General features: G+C 39.1%; 1 protein-coding gene across 2 annotated transcripts in view; it reads right to left on the bottom strand.

The window, feature by feature from the left end:
* vwa8 (von Willebrand factor A domain containing 8) overlaps positions 1-20,060 on the bottom strand; it is a 76,767-nt gene that overhangs the window by 5,661 nt on the left and 51,046 nt on the right. The window contains exons 38-42 of one of the 2 annotated variants that reach the window (XM_043248786.1): positions 13,482-13,590; positions 12,474-12,630; positions 8,187-8,295; positions 4,659-4,784; positions 3,735-3,893 (exon numbers count right to left, since the gene is read on the bottom strand). In XM_043248786.1, the coding sequence (XP_043104721.1) occupies positions 3,735-3,893; positions 4,659-4,784; positions 8,187-8,295; positions 12,474-12,630; positions 13,482-13,590 (660 nt within the window). Of the gene's footprint in view, positions 1-3,734; positions 3,894-4,658; positions 4,785-6,174; positions 6,907-8,186; positions 8,296-12,473; positions 12,631-13,481; positions 13,591-20,060 lie in introns of those variants that run through there. The other variant, XM_043248787.1, reaches the window with a different exon arrangement.

Below are 20,060 nucleotides of genomic sequence, written 5' to 3'. Positions count from 1 at the left end.
CACTCATGAATAGTCAATCAAAATGAGAAGTTTCATAATAATCTTTTGTCCAGCTCAACAGTGAGTGAGTGTCTTTGCCAACAATGCAGCAGTTGATGGCACTGACAATCTGAAATACATCAAATTCCATTTACTTCAGTGTACTTTTGGCTAGTCGCGTCAAGGGGACGCTAGTCTCCAACCTCAAGCAACCTGCCCACTGATGTATGCTGTACAGCAAGTTTGCAGAAGTTTATTTAAATTCCTGACTGGTTTTAATCGGTCTAACATATTTTCAAGGTTATCTGTCAGAAAATCATCAATGTGGACCAGACTCTATGTTGTAGGTTTGGCTACATGAGACTAAGGGGACACAGAGTAATGTGTAACCAGCAGAACTGAGCGGGTCAAAGGACAAATGAAAAGAATGTGTGTAGATCACAGGTGGATGAGTTATCAGATGCACTTTTATGTAATGCAGATTATGTAAGTGTCACAGAGAAACAGATATACGACAGGCCAGCTGGAAGAGCAAACAGCTTGTTTGACAGCTAACGTGGGGCCATAAAGTCTGGTGGCCCTCACACACACACACACACACACACACACACATGCACATTAACATACTTACCTTCTCACATGTCACTGTCACTTCATTCATCTTTGTCACCATCTATTACACTCTAGAGTAACTGAGCTCTGACTAGGGCTGGGCAATGTAACTTAAAATATATTCACTCCTGTGCACAAAAGCAAGTGTCAGTATTGGGTTTGGCAAAACAAAAAAGGTATTATTTTACCAAAATGTTAAGCAGAACAACTGCTTTCACCACTAAAGATAACAAAAAAATGTTTCTTAATATATATACACTATATTGCCAAAAGAATTTGGCAATCAGGTGTTCCAATCACTTCATGGCCAACGGTGTATAAAATCAAGCACCTAGGCATGCAGACTGCTTTTACAAACATTTGTGAAAAAATGGGTCACTCTCAGGAGTTCAGTAAATTCCAGCGTGGAACTGTGATAGATTGCCACCTGTGCAACAAATCCAGTCGTGATATTTCCTTGCTCCTAAATATTCCACAGTCAACTATCAGCTGTATTCTAAGAACGTGGAAGCATTTGGGAACGACAGCAATTTAGCCACGAAGTAGTAGGCCACGTAAACTGACGGAGCAGGGTCAGAGGATGCTGAGGCACATAGTGCGAAGAGGTTGTCAACTTTCTGCAGAATCAATCGCTACAGACCTCCAAACATCAGATTAGCTCATGAACAGTGCACAAAGAGCTTCATGGAATGGGTTTCCATGGCCGAGTAGCCATACATCACCAAGTGCAATGCAAAGTGTTGGATGCAGTGGTGTAAAGCATTCTACCACTGGACTCTAGAGCAGTGGAGACGTGTTGTCAGGAGTGACAAATCACGCTTCTACATCTGCCAATCTGATGGACGAGTCTGGGCTTGGTGGTTGGCCAGGAGAACAGTACTTTTTTGACTGCATTGTGCCAAGTGTAAAGTTTGGTGTGGGGTTGTTTTTCAGGAGCTGGGATTGGCCCCTTGGTTCCAGTGAAAGGAACTCTGAATGCTTCAGCATACCAAGACATTTTGGATAATTCCATGCACCCGACATTGTGAGAACAGTTTGGAGCTGGCCCCTTCCTCGTTCCAACATCAGCAAGGTACATAAAGATGTGGATGACAGAGTCTGGTGTGGATGAACTTGGCTGGCCTACACACCTGACCTCAATCCTTTGGGATGAATTAGAGTGGAGACTGAGAGCCAGGCCATCTCATCCAACATCAGTGTGTGACATCACAAATGTGCTTCTGGAAGAATTGTCAAAAATTCCCATCAACACACTCCTAAACCTTGTGGGCAGCCTTCCCAGACGAGTTGAATCTGTTATAGCTGCAAAGGGTGGGCCAACTTCATATTGAATATATATATACATATATATACACAATATCGATATGCATGCAATGCACTGCCTTTTAATAGAATGATGTTTCAGTGCTGTTGGTAGGCAAATTACTGCACCGGATCCAGGTGTTAAATATAACACAATCTATATTTACATCGTCCAGCCTCGGATCTGACCCCACACATTGAAAGTATTGATGCACATTAGAGCAGAGCTGGATAATGTGAGCCATTGACAGCCACAGCTGCATTTCTTCCGCTGTCTTCCTCCCCCAAACTCCCCTGGATGGAGATAACAGATCATCTTTTGTGCAGCCCCTACAAATCTGCGAGCAGCTCCCAACAAGAGCTGTGATTCACTGCCTCCAGAGCATCTGCCAGCATGCTCAGACGGACAGAGACGGAGAGATGGAGGCAGGAAAAAGAGGGACATCAAGTGAAAGAGAGACTGAGAGACAGATGCGTCCCAGAGAGCCGCTAACCACTAATCAACCTAAACCGGCATGACTGTCTCCATGGCAAACGATACCTTACATAATTTCCAATGGCAACCTCCATAACAGTGTGTCAGCATGTGTGGTGGGGACATCCCTATTACTCATCAGATCGGCCCACGACGTCAACAGAAGAACCGTTTCTATGGTGCGTTGCCTGGAGACGGTTTATTGTAAACAGATTTTGCTATTTTTATTGAGTTTGTGGTGAGGAGATTGCGAAAGATCAACATGTACTGACTATATTTGAACTCTGTGGTCAACTTAAGATGAGATGGCCATCAAAGTTAGATGACGTGAATTCATTTCAAATGAAAGGCTCCATTCCAAAATCTAGTGAGCCACCTTGCTGTCTAAAAAGTGTAGTCTTCTAAGTCAGCATTTTCATTCAAATGGAATAATAAACAACTAAGCTGGTAAACTGGATTTCTAACCTGACTAGTTGAAAAGTGCCTAAAATCATTCTTATTTTACATTTAACATTTTATGCTATTTATTTTACATTTTTATTGGCAGGCATGTTGAAAGATTAAGGGATAAGTCGGTTCAAGCTTAATTCTCATAATTTTGACTTTATTCTCTAAATATTTTTATCTTATTCTCAAAAAATGTCAACTTTATTTAAAAATTTTTTTTATCTATTCTCCAAAAATGTTGATTATATTCACAAAAAGATTTGACTTCACTCTCCTAATCTCTATTTTTTATTTATTTATTTTTTACATGGCACTAAAATGCCATTGTATAAAGCTAATAGTAACTCTAAAATCCCAAAATAAATCACATGCATTAAAACTGGATTAAACTTTTTCGATTAGAGTTTAATTTTTTTTTAGCAATGCATTGAATTGATTACAAAGTTAAAAAAATTGTATTTCAAATAAATGCTGTTCTTTTTTAACCTTCTATTAATCAAATAATCTCACGTGACACTGAAGGCAGAAGTAATGATGCTGAAAATTCTGTTTTGATCACAGTAATAAATTACACTTTAAAATATATTCAACTTAAAAATGGCTATTTTAAATCTTAATAATATTTCAGAATATTTCAGTTTCGTATCAATATTGTATCCTTGGTGAATATTGGACACTTCTGTTAAAAGCATCACAAAACCATACTGATGGAGAACACAATGAATTTGTCCACCATCTTGGACAACTGTTTTTCTCAAGTCAGAAAAATGCATTATGGGTTTGCCTTCTGCATGAAACAAAAATGTCACGGTACCTTAGAATCAGCTCAGAAGAGAAGAAACGAAAATACCAAACTTTCATCCTCCATTGAATGAACAAGGATTTGGAACAGAGCTGGTGACTGATTGGCAAATCTCACCTTAAACTTGTGCTCGTAGCCCTCTAGAGCCTCCATCACCATACACACAGCCTCCATGGAGCGCTCCAGGCGGCCGTCCACGCCGTTAAAGCGATACATGCTGCCAGAGACGTCCGCTAGCAGACGCAAACGCTTTGGCTTCTGCTGAGGAGACCCCAACTGCAGCCAGACCAGTGGAAAAACACGTAAGTCATCCACACATCCAGGCTCAAATGACCAGACAAATATTTAATTAGGAAAATCGTTTAATACAGTAACTATGTGGTTGCTTTAATTGCGGCGTTCTTTTTAGCCAGACTCCTCGTCTGAAGGACTTTATGGTCAGTGAGGTTTTTAATGGATTATACAGGAGCCGCATAATATATTGAAGTTATTACAATCAATTCAGAAAGCAGAGTTGAAACGAGGGCTTACGGGAAACTGTAAATATTATGTGACATTCTTGCTGCGACTGTCTGCTAAACTGGCATTCACAATTACAGGAGAAGTAGCAATATGAATTGAAGGAAGAAAATTGTTAGTCAAGCATCAGGACATTTAATAAATATTAAGGCTACAACTCAAATTTATTGTTCTTTATTCATTACTTATTCACCCTGGGCCTTTCTAAACCCGCATTATACACTTTCATCAAATTACAGGTTATAACTTTTATTGTAGCTATATGGACGCTTGGTTTTTCTTGTGGTTTAATACACTTGGCCAAAATACCATGACATAAATGATAAAGGGCTATATGCACAGGATATTTAAAACATACAATACTGGCTACAACTAAACTGCAAAAGCTAAGATACTTCTCCGCTCTTGCAAACAAGTGGAGATCTTGTAGGGCTGTAAAAATTACTGAAAAACTACATTTTGGCTTCTCTCCTGAGGCCACAAGAAATGTGATGAATACTGAATATGAATAGAAGCTCTCACCTCTGGCTCCAACTCTCCTCTGCGTTTATAAATGGCTTTCTCTCCTGTCAGGCCGTCAATGATCTTAGCATCGTCTAGCTCACCAAGAGCCTGATTCCTCAGCCACTGCCTCTCCTTCCCTTTAGCCTACAAAAAACAACATTTACAACTCTCACTGTTTCAAAGAAGCTAATTCAAATCGCTTTCCTGTTAGCATATACAGAAAAAAGTTTTGTGAGGTTTAAAGCTACCACTATAAAATAAAAATAATGCAAATACAATCTTTATAATCAAATAGAACAATACGTTAAAAAAAACTATTACAAATATACTAAACAATTTAAAATACTAAATTATATTTGAATAAAAATACAACTATTTAATTGTAGCTCAAATCCATGAAATAATATGAAGAGATACAACTTATGATTTTAATAACGTATTAGTAAATGTTTAAATTAACATGAGCTAAGATTATGAAGTAAATCTAATGTAGGTAACCAGTCTTAACAAATGGACCCTTGTAGGTAAAGTGTTTTTACAAAATAAAAAATATTTAAATATTAGAATTTTTCCTAAGTGAATTGTGAGCTAGCATGCATTCCTCAGTCATGACCTCCAGCAGTTCCTTGACCTCCTTGGCTTCAAACATGGATAGAAAATATCAACAAACACCCATAGAAGCACTTCCACATGTGGCTATCATTATATGAGTGAGCATGTCAGATATCCATGAAGAACAATGAACTAACAAGTCACTCCTCATCTTCATGCAGAAAATGGCAATAATATAAGCTTAACTAGCATTAATTAATGGCTAATATTCTAGTAATATGCACGCTAATTAGCAACTAATAGGTGCAACCGTAAAATAAAGTGTTACCGTAAAGTATATGTTGTGCTCACACAGAAGTGTGAAGTGATAAAAAGTCATGAAGAAGAAGAAGATGGCACTCCAGGGAGTCACTGAACGGATGAGATCATCTGCTCTATTCTGTGTCACATCTCAAGTCTGTGTGAGAAAGAGCTCTAATGCTCCACTTACACACAGATTTCAGACCTGAATGATGATAGAACTGGCTACGATACAGCATAACCTGCCCACAAACAAGCTTTTATTCATGACACATATTCCCAAACATTTTTGTCTGTGCAAACTTTTTGACCTAAAATATTCACTTGAAATACCACTGAGATCTAAAGTTAATGCATAATTGAACAACAACATCATTAACCAACAGTCAGAAAAATTATATATATATATATTTTTATTATTATATAAATATATTTTTGCTTTATATATATATATATATATATATATATATATATATATATATATATATATATATATATATATATATTTTTTTTTTTTTTTTTAAGTACACACACACACACACACACACACACATACACACATATATATATATATATATATATATATATATATATATATATATATATATATATATATATATATATATATATATATATATATAAATTTACTAATGTCCTGCAGTTTCTTCTCAAGTCCCCAGTTTCAGAAACATTTTGAGTCTTAAATACTAAAAATGATATTTTTTTGAAACTACATCAAATCCTTGTCAGACCACCAAAATTGCCCAAAATCAAACACAGTTGTCTAAACAAAGAATGTCACATTGTGGAAATATATAAGCTTTGTGAGTTCCCAGCATGCATTGCAGCACGAATACATTATGCAGTTACTGTTATAGGATTAATGTTTTGCTGTTTGCTGATTTCATTTAAACCTTGTTGATGTGGTTTTCATCATCATTATTGTTGTTAGCTATTTGTTGCACTGCGATGTAAAGAGTTCATCTTTTTAACAGCTGTGTAAGTTGTCTTACAAACAAAGACCATGTTGGCTATTTATTAGACTAACTTCCACTAATGTGTGTCATTTGTAAATAAACAAATTCGATAATGACTTTTTAAATTTTGCATGAACAAACAAATTTACGTTGACTCAACAAAATACCTTTATTGAGCAGAACTAAAAAAAAAACTACAGAGAAATCAAAAGTATCTGCAAATATGGTAGTGGTTATATTGTGCATGCTTTGTTTTAATCTCAGCCAAAGCTCTTTTTGGTTTTATTTTTGGAAACGTCTGAAAAGACCCAAGTCTAACGTTGTAAAGAATGCTTTGTAAACAACATTAATAGTGCTCAAGCTAATGTAACAGCATGTCCCTCTGAGTGTATTAACCACACTTATCTGTCAGGTGTGTGAACCTTCGGGAGAGTCAGCTGCGGAAAAACATATGCCACGGTTATCAGTGATTACAGAGCAAAGCCACAGCTACAAACGTGCCTCTTTTTACAGCTTTTGTATACATTCCTTTGAAGCTGTTGATGAAAATGCTTGGGTTTTATTTTGAGTTGGGAATAAGTTACGCGGATATTCTCAAAAGCTTTGCAGTGTTGCATTGAATCGTTTTAAGTGAGCGGCATCTACATTTGAGAATTGGAGGATCGAACACAATATATCGTGCACATTTATATATTTTTTCTTGCATGTCGTGTACAAAGTTGGTTGAAAACTCTACTATTACTAAAAATAATAATACAGGAGAAGTAGATGCGTCGTGTCGGCATCTTCACAGGAGCAAATGAATAGGCACTGCTCAAATTACTATCTGGAAAAGACCCAGGCGGCGAGCGGAGGCGCAGGGTGAGGCGGAGGTTAAGCTGCTCTGAGGACAGAACCTGAGCGGAGCGATGCCAGGGCACTCATCTGGACCACACACATGCCCGCGCGGCTGCCAGCTCTCTTTACAGCGCTATCGTAGGTGAAAGGAGATAGCGCCGATTTAGAGGAGCGGACTGTGAAAGACAGACAGAGATAATCCTTGTCACCATGTTTTCACATAAACACATCTGTCTTTGAGCAGAGCTCCTGGCGCGGGCTGCCAAAGAGGAACCCGATCCTCCCAGCGCTCCGTTCACACAGCACAGGGAATCCCCACGAGCTCACGGATCTCAGATCAGATCCAGCGCTGCGTCCACACACACCCAAACAAAAAAAAAAAGAGCAGGCGCACTACCGGACATCCCTCCATACAGAACGATGGCTGCCTGGGCCCGTATCGACAGACCAATCGGAGAGCCGGGCGCCTGATAATAATAACAACGCACGCTTGGAGTCACAGGATGTCTTGACTCTCGTGAGACGGCTGAAGGAAAACTGCACTGCACACTAGAGCTTGCACGAACACTCAATGAGAGTGTAATACTGTAGTAGTAGCAGTAGATCCAATTAACTCAACCAATCAAGGTGATCAGAGGTTTTATGGAGGCTGTCAGTGACGGTCTTCTGCACAGCCGTCAACATTTGCAGGTGTTTTGCATTAATTAGCTGACTAGACTGGGACACAGGGAGCCTACAACGTCAAACTTATTTTGTTTTAATTTATCTTTAACCCATAATCATTAAAATTGAAACAAATGTGTGTGTATTTGTATATACATAATAAATATACATCAATATACATTGAAACTGAAAACGTTTGGGAATGGCTGGACTTCACCTGCAGACTGTCCAGAATGATGCGGAGCGACTGGACCTGTCGCCTGACCGCTCCTGAGAAACGCTCGTACGTGCTGGCGTCATACTCACTCATCTCAATTTCCTTCAGCCTGAAATAAAAACACGACACATTAAACCCAGAAACACATCTGTGTATAGTTACTAACAGTACAGAGTAAAGCACCAGTATTATTACTGCTCATGTGAGATTCAAACAAACCTCTAAGCATATTAAACTTTAGTGTGTCCCAATCTCTTTGTGTTGCAGACATGCATAATTCTTCAAAATCACGCGTCTTATTAAGCAACCACTTAGCAGCTACCCTAGTTACTTCACTGGTTTGTGTTTTGTACAAGAGCTGCTACATTTTTCTTCAGAAAGGCTCTCTTCTTTTGAATTCTTTCCCTGAGGCGTTTAAACTTGTGAACAATGCGTAGTAAGTCTTTAAGGTGTGTTCTGGGGCAGGAGGACATTGATCAACAGGTTCTGTTTAGTCACATATTAAGTACAGCTGTCAAGAGAATAACGCACACTTGAGAGTAGGAGTTGTAGGATAAACATTTCTCTCGGGGCAAGTTCCTACAGATCCATGACCAGCACCATCCCAACCACCCACCTACTCTCTCTCTCACACACACACACACACACACACACACACACACACACACACACACACACACACACACACACACACACACACACACACACACACACACACACACACACACACACACACACACACAGCCCAGTCAGACGGATCAGTGTGAGGTTAATGGCTCTGGTCACTAGTCACACTCAAGGATACCAAAGTCAGGAGAAAATGTCCAGTTCACAATTCAATAAAAATAAAGAAATATTAAAGAAACTAAAGCTTAATGCAGCTTAATATTAAAATGATTGTAGTTATGATAAAATGCAATTTATTTTAGATTCTGAATTTCTGAATTTAGGTTTTCACAATTAAGCATGTAATTCCCATTACATTTTTTAGCAGATTTTATATAAATGAAAAAAAAAGTACCTTTCTTAATTTTAATTTGCAGAAATAAAATACAACTATGATGTGTATAAACACATAAAAATGATTTGCTTTTTAAAAAAATCTTTTTTTTTTTATTTAGTTTTTTTTTCATTACTTTTTGAATTAAAATAAGATTAGAAGACGTGCTTAATTGGTTTAAAATGTGAAAACTACCAGAACTGCAAATGCAAACTTTTCAAAAATGTATTTATTTTTTTTTAATTTTCATTTTATTTAATTGTTTTAATTTATTTTTGTGGTGAAATACGGCCCACGCTCCTGACAGGTTTTGTGTTTTGATGGACAGCCCTGAGAGGGGTGGGTTCTGCCGCACAGGTGGGGTGAAGCCACTAATCCCTGAACGGATTCTACAGCTAATCCTGCTCTTCTTCTCAGACCCAGGATGTGCCTGCATGAAAGTGAGAGGCGTTTGATGTCATGAGGAGGAAACCGAGTGTGAAGAGCGTCTAGACCACGTCGGCCCACAGAGCTCAGGTGCGCTCACACACACCGTCGCTATCAGGCGCGAGATCGGACCAGACGGCGTGATCTAACAAACCCTGACACACTGTTTTTCCTTTCAAAAGAAACCACCCCTCGCCTCTCCATCAGCACCTGCAGCAAAAATGTCGCAGAAGGGATTGTTTCTGTTCTACAAAAGATACTGCAACACGTAAGGAGCTCTCGTGGTATTATCGCCAGCTCTCCTTCTTCCTGCTGTGCTTCTCTTTCTCACACGCGCGCAGGCTGCGGGTTTCCTGTCTGGCCTCTGAAGCTCACATTCTTTGCACAGAGTTATTGGAGAGAGGACAGACTGCTGCTGCTATTTTCTCCCCAATTCCAAACCTGTCCACAGAGCAGAGAAAGTGTGCTCTGCTTCACTCCACTGAGCGACACACCGCTGCACTTTCACAACAGAAATAGAAAATATTGTTCATGATGGCTGCACAGGGTTTATCGCAGCAACAAAAATATCTGTGGCCTCAAAACAATATACATTTACTTGAAGTTACAGCTAAAGGGTTGGTTCACCCCAAAGTGGAAATACTGTCATTAACAATGGAGGGTCAGAAAGCTCTCAGATTTCATCAAGAACATCTCCATTTGCGTTCTGAAGATGAATGAAGGTCTTAACATATTGTTCATTTGTCTTATCCAGCTGGGAAATTACGAAATTGTTCTGAAAATATCGCCTCGACCACGCGAACAAATTACATTTGAAAACGTATTTAAATAAAAAGCAGCTGGTTTAAATGACAATAACATCTCACAGCTTTTACTGTAGAAATAAACAAGATAGTTAAACGACTTTTTTAATAAATAAAATTGTTGGGGTGTACAACACGCTTGCAAAAACGTTAGATAAAGTTCCTCTTCCTGTGGAAACCCCTGACACGAGCCACGAGACTGAAATACCGTGAACGTGACCGATAGCATGCAGATCACGGCAAAGTGAACAAACACAAGGATTTAACAGCATTACAAACAAACATCCACCCATCCTGCCGTGAGCCACCCCGTCATACTACTATTTGTAACACAGCATATCATAACATTTCATTTGGGGGCATTTTTACCGTATTATAATATTTCAGGGCATTGCATTGTTTGGATTTGATGAAAGTTTGTAAGACATGCATTTTTAAAAGACTGTTCGAATTCTGTGTTGTAATTCGGTGTCAAATAATATAAAGATTACGTGCCTGATCTGGATCTGAGCATATTTGTGCTCTCCTATAGAAATATCTCCTTTGAATCGCTGCGCAAGTTCACTGATTTGTTAAGGTTTAGAGTTCAAGAGGTCCTGCAGACAGGCGTGACCCAGGGCTACGGTGTTCAGAGGCTACATCAAAAGCTGCTCGTCTATATCTGGGTTCTGCTCAAATACTCTTCTCTACAGAACACACTCAGCTGCATTCCTCTGCTTCAGCCTCTGATGTTCAAGATAAAGAAAAGCGCACTAAATTTTATTTCAATGGCGGCACAAAGCAGGCTTAAAAGCGGCGTTCGTCCACTTCTAATCTTATTAAAGGTTTGCCGCATCAAAAAGCCGATTGACCTGAGCATTGTCTGTCCTCTCTCTAACTCTCACAAGCGATAAAGTTGTATTTAGCAACCTTAGTAAAGCCGTTTCATTTCAAAATAAGCTTTAAAAAATAAGCAAAAGCAAAAACATTTAGGCCTAACTGCGTTTAGTTTTTAATTAAATATTTGCACTTAATTTAATCACATTTTCAAAATGCATTCATTTAAACTGATTAGATTTAGTAAAAATACGTTCATTTATTCGGTGAAGAAAGATGAACTATTCAAATACAGTTAATACGGTTTCTTTCAATTTTATATGAACAAATCGAATTTAAATGCGGTTATTGTTTCATGCACGTATGACTAACAAATATGCATCACATTAAGTGTGTGTTTGTGCAGCTCCGTGCAGCCCCCTGGGCCAAACAAAGGCCTCCTTCATGACGATACACTCTCACTTGCTTCGGGGCAGCTTAATGAATCGCAGCATTCACGGCCTGCATATCTGAGATACATCCGGGCCCGTTGAAGAGCTCTGCAGCTCCATTCTGTGATCTGTTTTTATGAGCCGCTCATAATAGCATCTCTGGTCTGTTTTAAAGCACAGCACTTCACTCGGTGCAGGTTAATTATCTTGTAGTGAATAAACCGGTGTATGCTATTCCAAAAATGCCTTGTTTTTGTTGACTTGCAGCGACTTTCCATTTCCTCTGGCGTCACTCCGGCCATGTGTTTATTGGATCATGGTAACTTAAATAGCCAAAAACTATTGTTTCAGCAAACACATATTCATTCTGGCATTTAACCTCACTTTTCGTGAACCAACAATGTTATGTTTTACTCAGATGTCATATTATGGAATTAAAACGCACAGCAGATGGCAATTAATGTCGACTTACAATGCAATGATATTCAATTTCATTTGCCATCTTGTTGTAGTTTTTCTGTTCTGTTCTATTCTGTTCTTCCTATTTTCCTTTCAGTTATTTGTCTGGTAATTTTGCACACTCGGTCAGCTCAGTACATTGCAAAACAGAGCTTCACACATAAATAGGCATATGCTTTCAGAAGCACTGTGTGAGAGCTTCGTTGACAGGGCGCTGCAGAATATCTGGAGAGATTAACAAGCACTCGGAGCAGAGGGTAAAGGTCACACGGGGTCAAGTGTAGGCTTTTTGGAGAAATCTGTGCGGGTTTGAACTGAGTGAGTGATGAATGAGAGAGACAGATGGGTGTACCTCTGCTTAAAAGCCTTCTCTGCCATCTCCCGCGCTGCTCTCTTCACCTCATCAGGCACGGCGTCTTTCTCAGCCTGAGAGATCTGGTAAACTTTGTGTCCGGCGTCCAGACGATAGGGGCCTCCTTTCCCTCCAAGACCCGCTGTATCTCTGCCGCCTACACAAACGTTTAGGCACTATGCTGAGTTCCCATATAAGCGATATACTTTTTTTGATGAATGATGGAAGCAAACGCAAAAAAAAAAAAATTAACAAAACAAACACGCAACCTGTGTGCTTACATTGATTGGGGGCTGTGACTTAAGAGACTAAAGGTTCAAATAAATATTCTTGAAGGAGTGTGATTCAGATGAAAAATCAACCCTATTTATTAGGAATATTACGATTTAGGATGCTTTTTGACCTCAAATGGCTGTTTCTGGCTAAAATACAAGTCCTTTCTATTGCCTTTTCCAGTAAAAACACCATTTTGTCTGAATCAGGATAGAAATCCCCCATTTACAATAACAGTCCAAATGAACTGTATGAATTTTGATGTGACTTTTTCACTGGAGGAAGCCTTATTATGGATTATGATCCTGTATTTTGGCCAGAATCTAGGATTTAAGGTTAAAATGCCTTAATGATGGATTTGTTTCTTATAATTGTCCTGGTTTATGCTTTGCGAGATGTTAACTGATTGACTGGAGTGATCATTGTGTTTTTATCAGCTGTTTGGACCCTCATTCTGACGGCACCCATTCACTGGTAAGCAAAAATGTAATGTAAACTTCTCCAAATCTGTTCTGATAAAGAAAAAAACTCATCTACATTCTGGATGGCCTCAGGGTGAGTACATTTTCATTTTATGTGTGTGCTATTCCTTTAACCCAGACCACTTGCTATTAAATGAATAATTCTCATAAACCTAGTTTCTACACCACTGTATTTAAAAATAAATAAATCTGCAATTCAGGGTGAAAATAAGTGATGTTGTGATGTTGTGCAATGGGAAGTGGTGTGCAGTACCTGTGCCTCCGGCCCACTGGTTCCCCCCTACATGAGGGGCATTTCTGGGGTCAATCTTGCCATGTTTGGGGGAGCTGACATCTTGGCCACTGTCTCTCTGAACGGTGATCTGAAACAAAAAGACACATTCAAAACCAGATCTTTGATATGAAATATTACCTGAACAATCATGCTTTTGATCATCTTTTTGCTAAGTGGAAAAACTGGCATACGAGACACAAATGATTATCCACTAAATGAAACTGCGGACAGATTTCACTATCTACAGGCATTTGCAAAGGAAGCGCCCCCCGTTTACAAGGAAAAGGTGTGCTTACGCTGTCTTTTTAATGTCAAAAATCTATTTATTCTGCATCACAATCACAGGAAACAATGATTCATGCAGCTGAATTTTCATGAAGAGCTGGCAGGAAACAAGTCACAAACTGACTGACAATGCCAATGTCTGGATAAAAATCCAGAAAGATGGAAGCAAAAAATCACAGTGGAGCATAAAAATGCTAAATAATAGATAACTATCACACAACTAAGACATCATTGCTTGTGAGCAAGACCCCATCTTATAGTTAATGAGGATTTGTGGTACGCCACTGGATATCGCAACAGATTTGAGTGTAGACATGCTTGCCTTGAAGCTCTCCGATCTGTTCAGTGGTATTCTCTCACTTCTCTGATCTTCCTTCACACAGTTCATTAATATCATAAAGCACTGGGCCTCTTTTTAATACCCACGCACCCATCCGGAGGGTTGTGGCTTTCTCATGACCTCCACACACTCCTTTACAGCCCCTGCTGTGTGCAAATACAGTCTGAACATAACTGCTAGAACTTCCTATGAAGGCTTCATGGTTGTTGCAAGAGCAGCACTTTGAAGTGTGATCGTGTCTTTGGGAGAGACAGCAGCACTCAGCTGGACTTTGAGAGAACAAACACTTAGTGTTCCAGAACGTTCCCTCGCCTGCTAATAATATAAAGGCCCTTTCTCATTATGCAATGATCCTGCATGTTTTGACTAGGCAAGGTCACGTAAGGTCAACGAACATTAAGTTTTTTATGACACTTCCTGTTCAAGTGCGTTAAACTGTACACCGAAAGGAAGTACACTTGCAGGGGATGAGTTTTTGCCAAGTCATACGCAAAGGAACAGTTGAAGTAAACAGAGCGTTTGGAACAAGCTGAGGAAAGATCTGCCCTGTGTGAAAATGTTCTCATGCTGCAAGAATTAACCTTTAAATGCTTTTAACCTTAATCAGTCCCCATTATCCATACACCCACCCATCCATTCATTTATCCCTCCATTCATTCATCCTCCCACCCACCCATCTGTCCATCCATCCATCTATCCATGTATTCATCCATACACGCACCCATCCATTCATTTATCCATCCAACTGACATGCTTAACAAATAGCAGAGAAATACATAAAAACAGAAATTGCATCAGAGAGAGCAATCTAGACCCTTGTGACTGTGTGAAATCTCTACAAATACCAGATAATTTGACCTTTCTATTGTAAGGCAGTTCATGTTGTGGTCAAAATATCCCCTTTTGTGTTTCATCGTCAGTCAGCTTTCTCTTTTTAATAGACCAGAGGGATTACAAGGAACCAATGATAAAGATCAAGACATTCTAGATTTGTTCCAAAATAACAAAAATTCACCCAGTCTAAATATTCAAAGACATAACAATCATTTCAAAGATATCTGGTGTCCATGCTACTGTAAGTGTGAATCAGTGTATGCGTAACTGCTGTTTTAATGCAGGATTTTAAGAAACTGTAGAGCTTTTCTGTGAGTGTAAGATTGTACTCAAAGCACTTTTGACATCTACACACACACGCCTCAATCCGATATGAGCTCATGCACATTCAACACTTCTGTGTGTGTGTGTGTGTAGAGAGGGAGAGATGGCTTACAGATGCTCAGGGTGAACGTGGCTTATAGAGAGATTAACTACCTTTGGCAATAACATACAGAATCGCCACACCAGCAAGATGCAGTTTAAGACTACACAATATTGATGAATGCTAAATCATTTTAGAGGTCCGTACGAGACTTGTGCTCTATATACACTTCCAAATTATTGCATTCTGAGATTTGATGTTTTTCCTGTGTTTAGTCTGAAGGAGGGGTAGCGCAAGGACAGTGGTGGGAAAGATGTCGTCTCCCATTTCTACAGAAGATCAGTGACAGCTCTGTTTATGATAAGGAGATTTGTGTGTGTGCAACGTGGCATCAGATTAGCCAGGATTTAACAGCACAAAGATGAGACACACACACCCACAAAACCCTACTGACATTGCAGACAGACAGATGGATGCATGAATGAATGGATGAGTGGATGGATGGATGGGTGGGAGGATGGATGAATGAATGGATGAGTGGATGGATGAATGGATGGGTGGGTGCATGGATGGATGAATAGGTGCGAGGATGATGGATAAATGAATGGATGGGTGGGTGTATGGATGAATACATGGATAGATGGATGGATGGACAGATGGGTGGGTGGAAGGATGAATGAATGGATGGATGGATAAATTAATGGATGGGTGGGTGTATGGATAAACAGGTGGATGAATAGGTGGGTGGGTAGATGGATGAATAGGTAGGTGGGTGGGTGGATGGATGAGTGAATGGGTAGATGAATGGGTGTGTGGGTAGATGGATGGATGGGTGGGTGGGTGTATAGATGGATGGATGGATGGGTGGGTGGATGTCTGGATGAATGGGTGAACAGATGTATGGATGGGTTGGTGTATGGATGGGTAGGGGAATAGATGAATGACTGAATGGATAGGTGGATGGATGGATTGATAGATAAAAAAATCGATATGGAAGTGATTCCAATGATATTGTTTCTCTGTGTCTTTATCATTATAATTGTGGTGTGGACTAATGTGAGTTATTCTTTAAAACTGAGATTTTTAGAACTATATCTTTATTGTTATAGCTGTCATACTTGTGAACTGCCCTTTACCCTTTTGCTTTGCCCCAATAACTAGTTTTATCGTTTTATTGAAGTTATCAGGCTTTCACAGCACTATCAATGGTTACACATCTGTAGCACTATGACATATATACACTTACACATAAATACATCCTGCTAAAAGCACAAAGCACCCAAACTCTGAAGTCACATTTTAAAAGCCTATTTATGCTTTGTATCAAGTTCATTCTTTGATTGGACAGTTACGAGATGGCAAAACAGATGTTAAATGCCCTCTGCAATGCAATCAAGATGGATTGCGATCTGATCAGCACTTTAGAAACCATGGCATTACTGGAACACACAGATGCCGCCTGCAGGAGACCAGCATCTGTCTTCAGCATGTGCAAACTAATGCAAATGAAACCCACTGCTCAGCATCACATCTTCAGTCTGTGACATCTCTGCATGTTTAACACACAAACATCTTGTCAATTTCATTAAAAGTGGTGAAAGCTAAATTCTTTTTCAATTGTTGCAGTCTTGTTTTGGGCATGCATTTGTGTGGCTAAGTGTGAATGTAGATTATTTAATCTGGTAATCCGTCCTGAGATAACATGTGAAGTGACAAGGGTAGCGAGGTCAAAAATCGATGTAAATTTAATTGCACTAAAAAATACCAAACCAAATCACCGTACGTACAGGGCACTTAAATTATGGAACAATATGCATATCACATCAAAGCAAATGGGTCGTCATTGTTAACTAGGGCAAGTATCTAATTTAAGCTTTTTATCTAATTTCACTTAATTTAGAACAATTACTGCTAGCAGCTAATGTGATAATAGCAACCCGGTCTCGTAAAAAAGTGTACCTCTGTGTAGTTCTTTTACGTACGTTACTGCAAGTTTCTCCACACTTTCAAAGAGAAAACACTCAGTGGAGTGTTGCTAAAACATAGGTTCAACACGTGAACCCTGGCACATTTCTATTACGTTGATATAGGTATGTATTCTGGCGGTTCAGGATTTAAATGTTCTCTTCACGAAAGCTAATGCTCGATCATGTTGAAAATACGCCCTTCACCAAATCTAAATCTAAACCCGCCTGATGGTGTTATGCGAATGCAGAACTGACATAAAAAGGGATTTGCTTATGCAAACCGCTCATTCCATTTTATACAGATTTGAACTGTTTTGTTGAACCACAGTTAATGAAGCTGGATATGTGTGGTGCTAACGTTCAAAAGCATCAGTTTTCAACTTTCCAGAATATTGTTCTTGCTTTGAAGCCATAACATGATATTCTTCAAGTAATTGTGGAAAAATTATACTTTATTAATCGAAACCCTGTAAATTTAGTGTGAAAAGGAATAAAATGCGTTGGTAGGTATTTCTTGTCTCCCTCAAAAGTGCCCCCAGGTACGTTTATATGCCACGAGACCAGGCGGGATAACTAAAGCAAATTCTGACTGCTAAACCGACTGCGAGGCAGCTTCCTTTAGCTCTGAACACATTTCAGACAGAGGTGCTGTTCCTCGCCACACTGCCCTTTCCAGCAGCCCAGTGGGCAGAGCAGGAGCCCGGCTTGGAATGTGAAGAATGCCCGTGTTTTGAGGTTGTTTCTGAAATGAAATGTCCCAGCCTGGTTGCTGAGAGGCCACTGCGTTCAGCAGGAGATCCACACAGAGAGCAGGACAATGCAGTCAGACACGCTGTACTAGCCGCTGACCACAGGAGGCCCAGCAAGCCCGCAAACCCCTTCATTACATCAGCGCCAAGTCTTCACTTGATCTCACGGCTTTCACAATCCTGCTTTTCACATGCTGCATGTATATATATATATATATATAACGACAACTGGATATCAGGAGAACTGCTGTACAGATCAGGAACTGTTTTGGGGGCCGAATAGAGCAACATTATTAATAATTACAGTAATTAAGCTGTGCATTTAACTAAGCGAAGCAAACAATGCATTATTTTTTAAACATGTTTCATGGGTTCCTATTACATATTTCAGTGAAAGACATAATTTACGTTATATTGCGCTACAAATATCTTTAAAAAAACATGATTTATAACATTTGAAATGTATACTACAGAATCAGTAACACTTACAATAAGGTTAATGTGTAACATGAACAAACAATAAACAATACATTTATTACAGCGTTTACTCATCTTTGTTTATTAAACGGCTTTCCAAGGTTTTTATTCCCAGATAACAACCGGCAAAACTAATAACACAGGCTCATCCGGGTAACTGTCTGCAGTCTTGCGCTATTCACTTTTTCTTTGTGGAAACTGCGTATGGTAATAAAATATTAAAACTCAATTCAGTATTACTAGTAAAGCTACAGTTATTTAATTAATTATGTCACCCTGATATCGTGGACTCCCTCTCGTTTCATACAAACGCAGCTGTATTATGTGATAACTAACAAACCTTTTTGTCTTAACTCGCTATAATCGCCATAATATTTTTCTGTGGTGAAACTGTGTGTAATACGTGCTATGTCTGCACCGTCTTGCCGAGTTCGAACCTGCCGCTTCTTCATTAAGGCTTTGCTTGCAAATAATTCAATTCAGGTCAAGGTTTTAAGTATAATTATTTATTTTTGTGCCAAGAAGCCATGTATTAAGTGGAATAATGTACATCCAGCAGGTGGTTTTCGCAGAATAAAGCCCTCCGCTTTGCGTCCTAAAAATACTATTCACTGTTAGTTCATGTTAGCTCACGGTGTATTAACTGATGTTAACAAACACAACTTGTGATTTTAATAGTGCATTAGTAAATGCTGAAATAAAATAAATGTCGAAGAACTGTTGTTCATTTTTGTTTTATTATGTTAACTCGTGTAAACTACTGAACCTCATTGTAAAGAAAGACTGGCATTATTGAAGAAAGAAAAACAACAACTTTACAAACTTCACTAAAAAAGTTGCTTGTTTTTTTTGGGTCTCAAAATTGAAGTGGCTGTAACACACACACACACACACACACACACACACACACTGTTAAAGTTGTGACATTGCTCTGTGATCATAAACCACTAAACTCAGCTTCATATTTTGCTAAACAAAACCCTCTAACAAGTTCTCTCTTGCCTTGAAATCATGTCAAAAATCAAATTTCAAAGCCTAAGATCAGGAGAGGAGGTGGTTCTCTAAATGTCAGAGAGCGTCAAAAGAAGCAGTAAAATACTGCTGTAAATTCAAGCAGAGACTGTGAAGAAATCTGTGCCGTTTCTTCCTTCATTTACTGAGTTCCTCAGACTACATAAAACTGGTCAAGCGGGGCCTGGTCAAACTGAAGCGGGGACATGGTCTGCGTTACATAAATGACACGGAGGCATCACGGTCACATGAACAGCTCCTGTTACACAGTATATTATACATCATGCAAACACACACACGCATATCACACACACACACCTTACATGGCGATCCACGTCAACCTTAACATTCCTGTCTACAGACAGCTTTTCTCAATTTTGACTTTTTATCTCACGACACTGATACGAAATCAGAATCGCAATAGACTTAGTAACGCAACTGAAAACGTTCTAGGTTTACATCTAGCATTTCTAAAAATCTATATCTCATTCATATCTTAGATTCATTCTCCTTATATCTTCTTTGTTGTTT

The sequence above is a fragment of the Puntigrus tetrazona genome, chromosome 9 (assembly GCF_018831695.1).
Source record: "Puntigrus tetrazona isolate hp1 chromosome 9, ASM1883169v1, whole genome shotgun sequence".
Classification (NCBI taxonomy): domain Eukaryota; kingdom Metazoa; phylum Chordata; class Actinopteri; order Cypriniformes; family Cyprinidae; genus Puntigrus; species Puntigrus tetrazona.
This window is presented reverse-complemented; position numbering and strand designations above follow the sequence as displayed.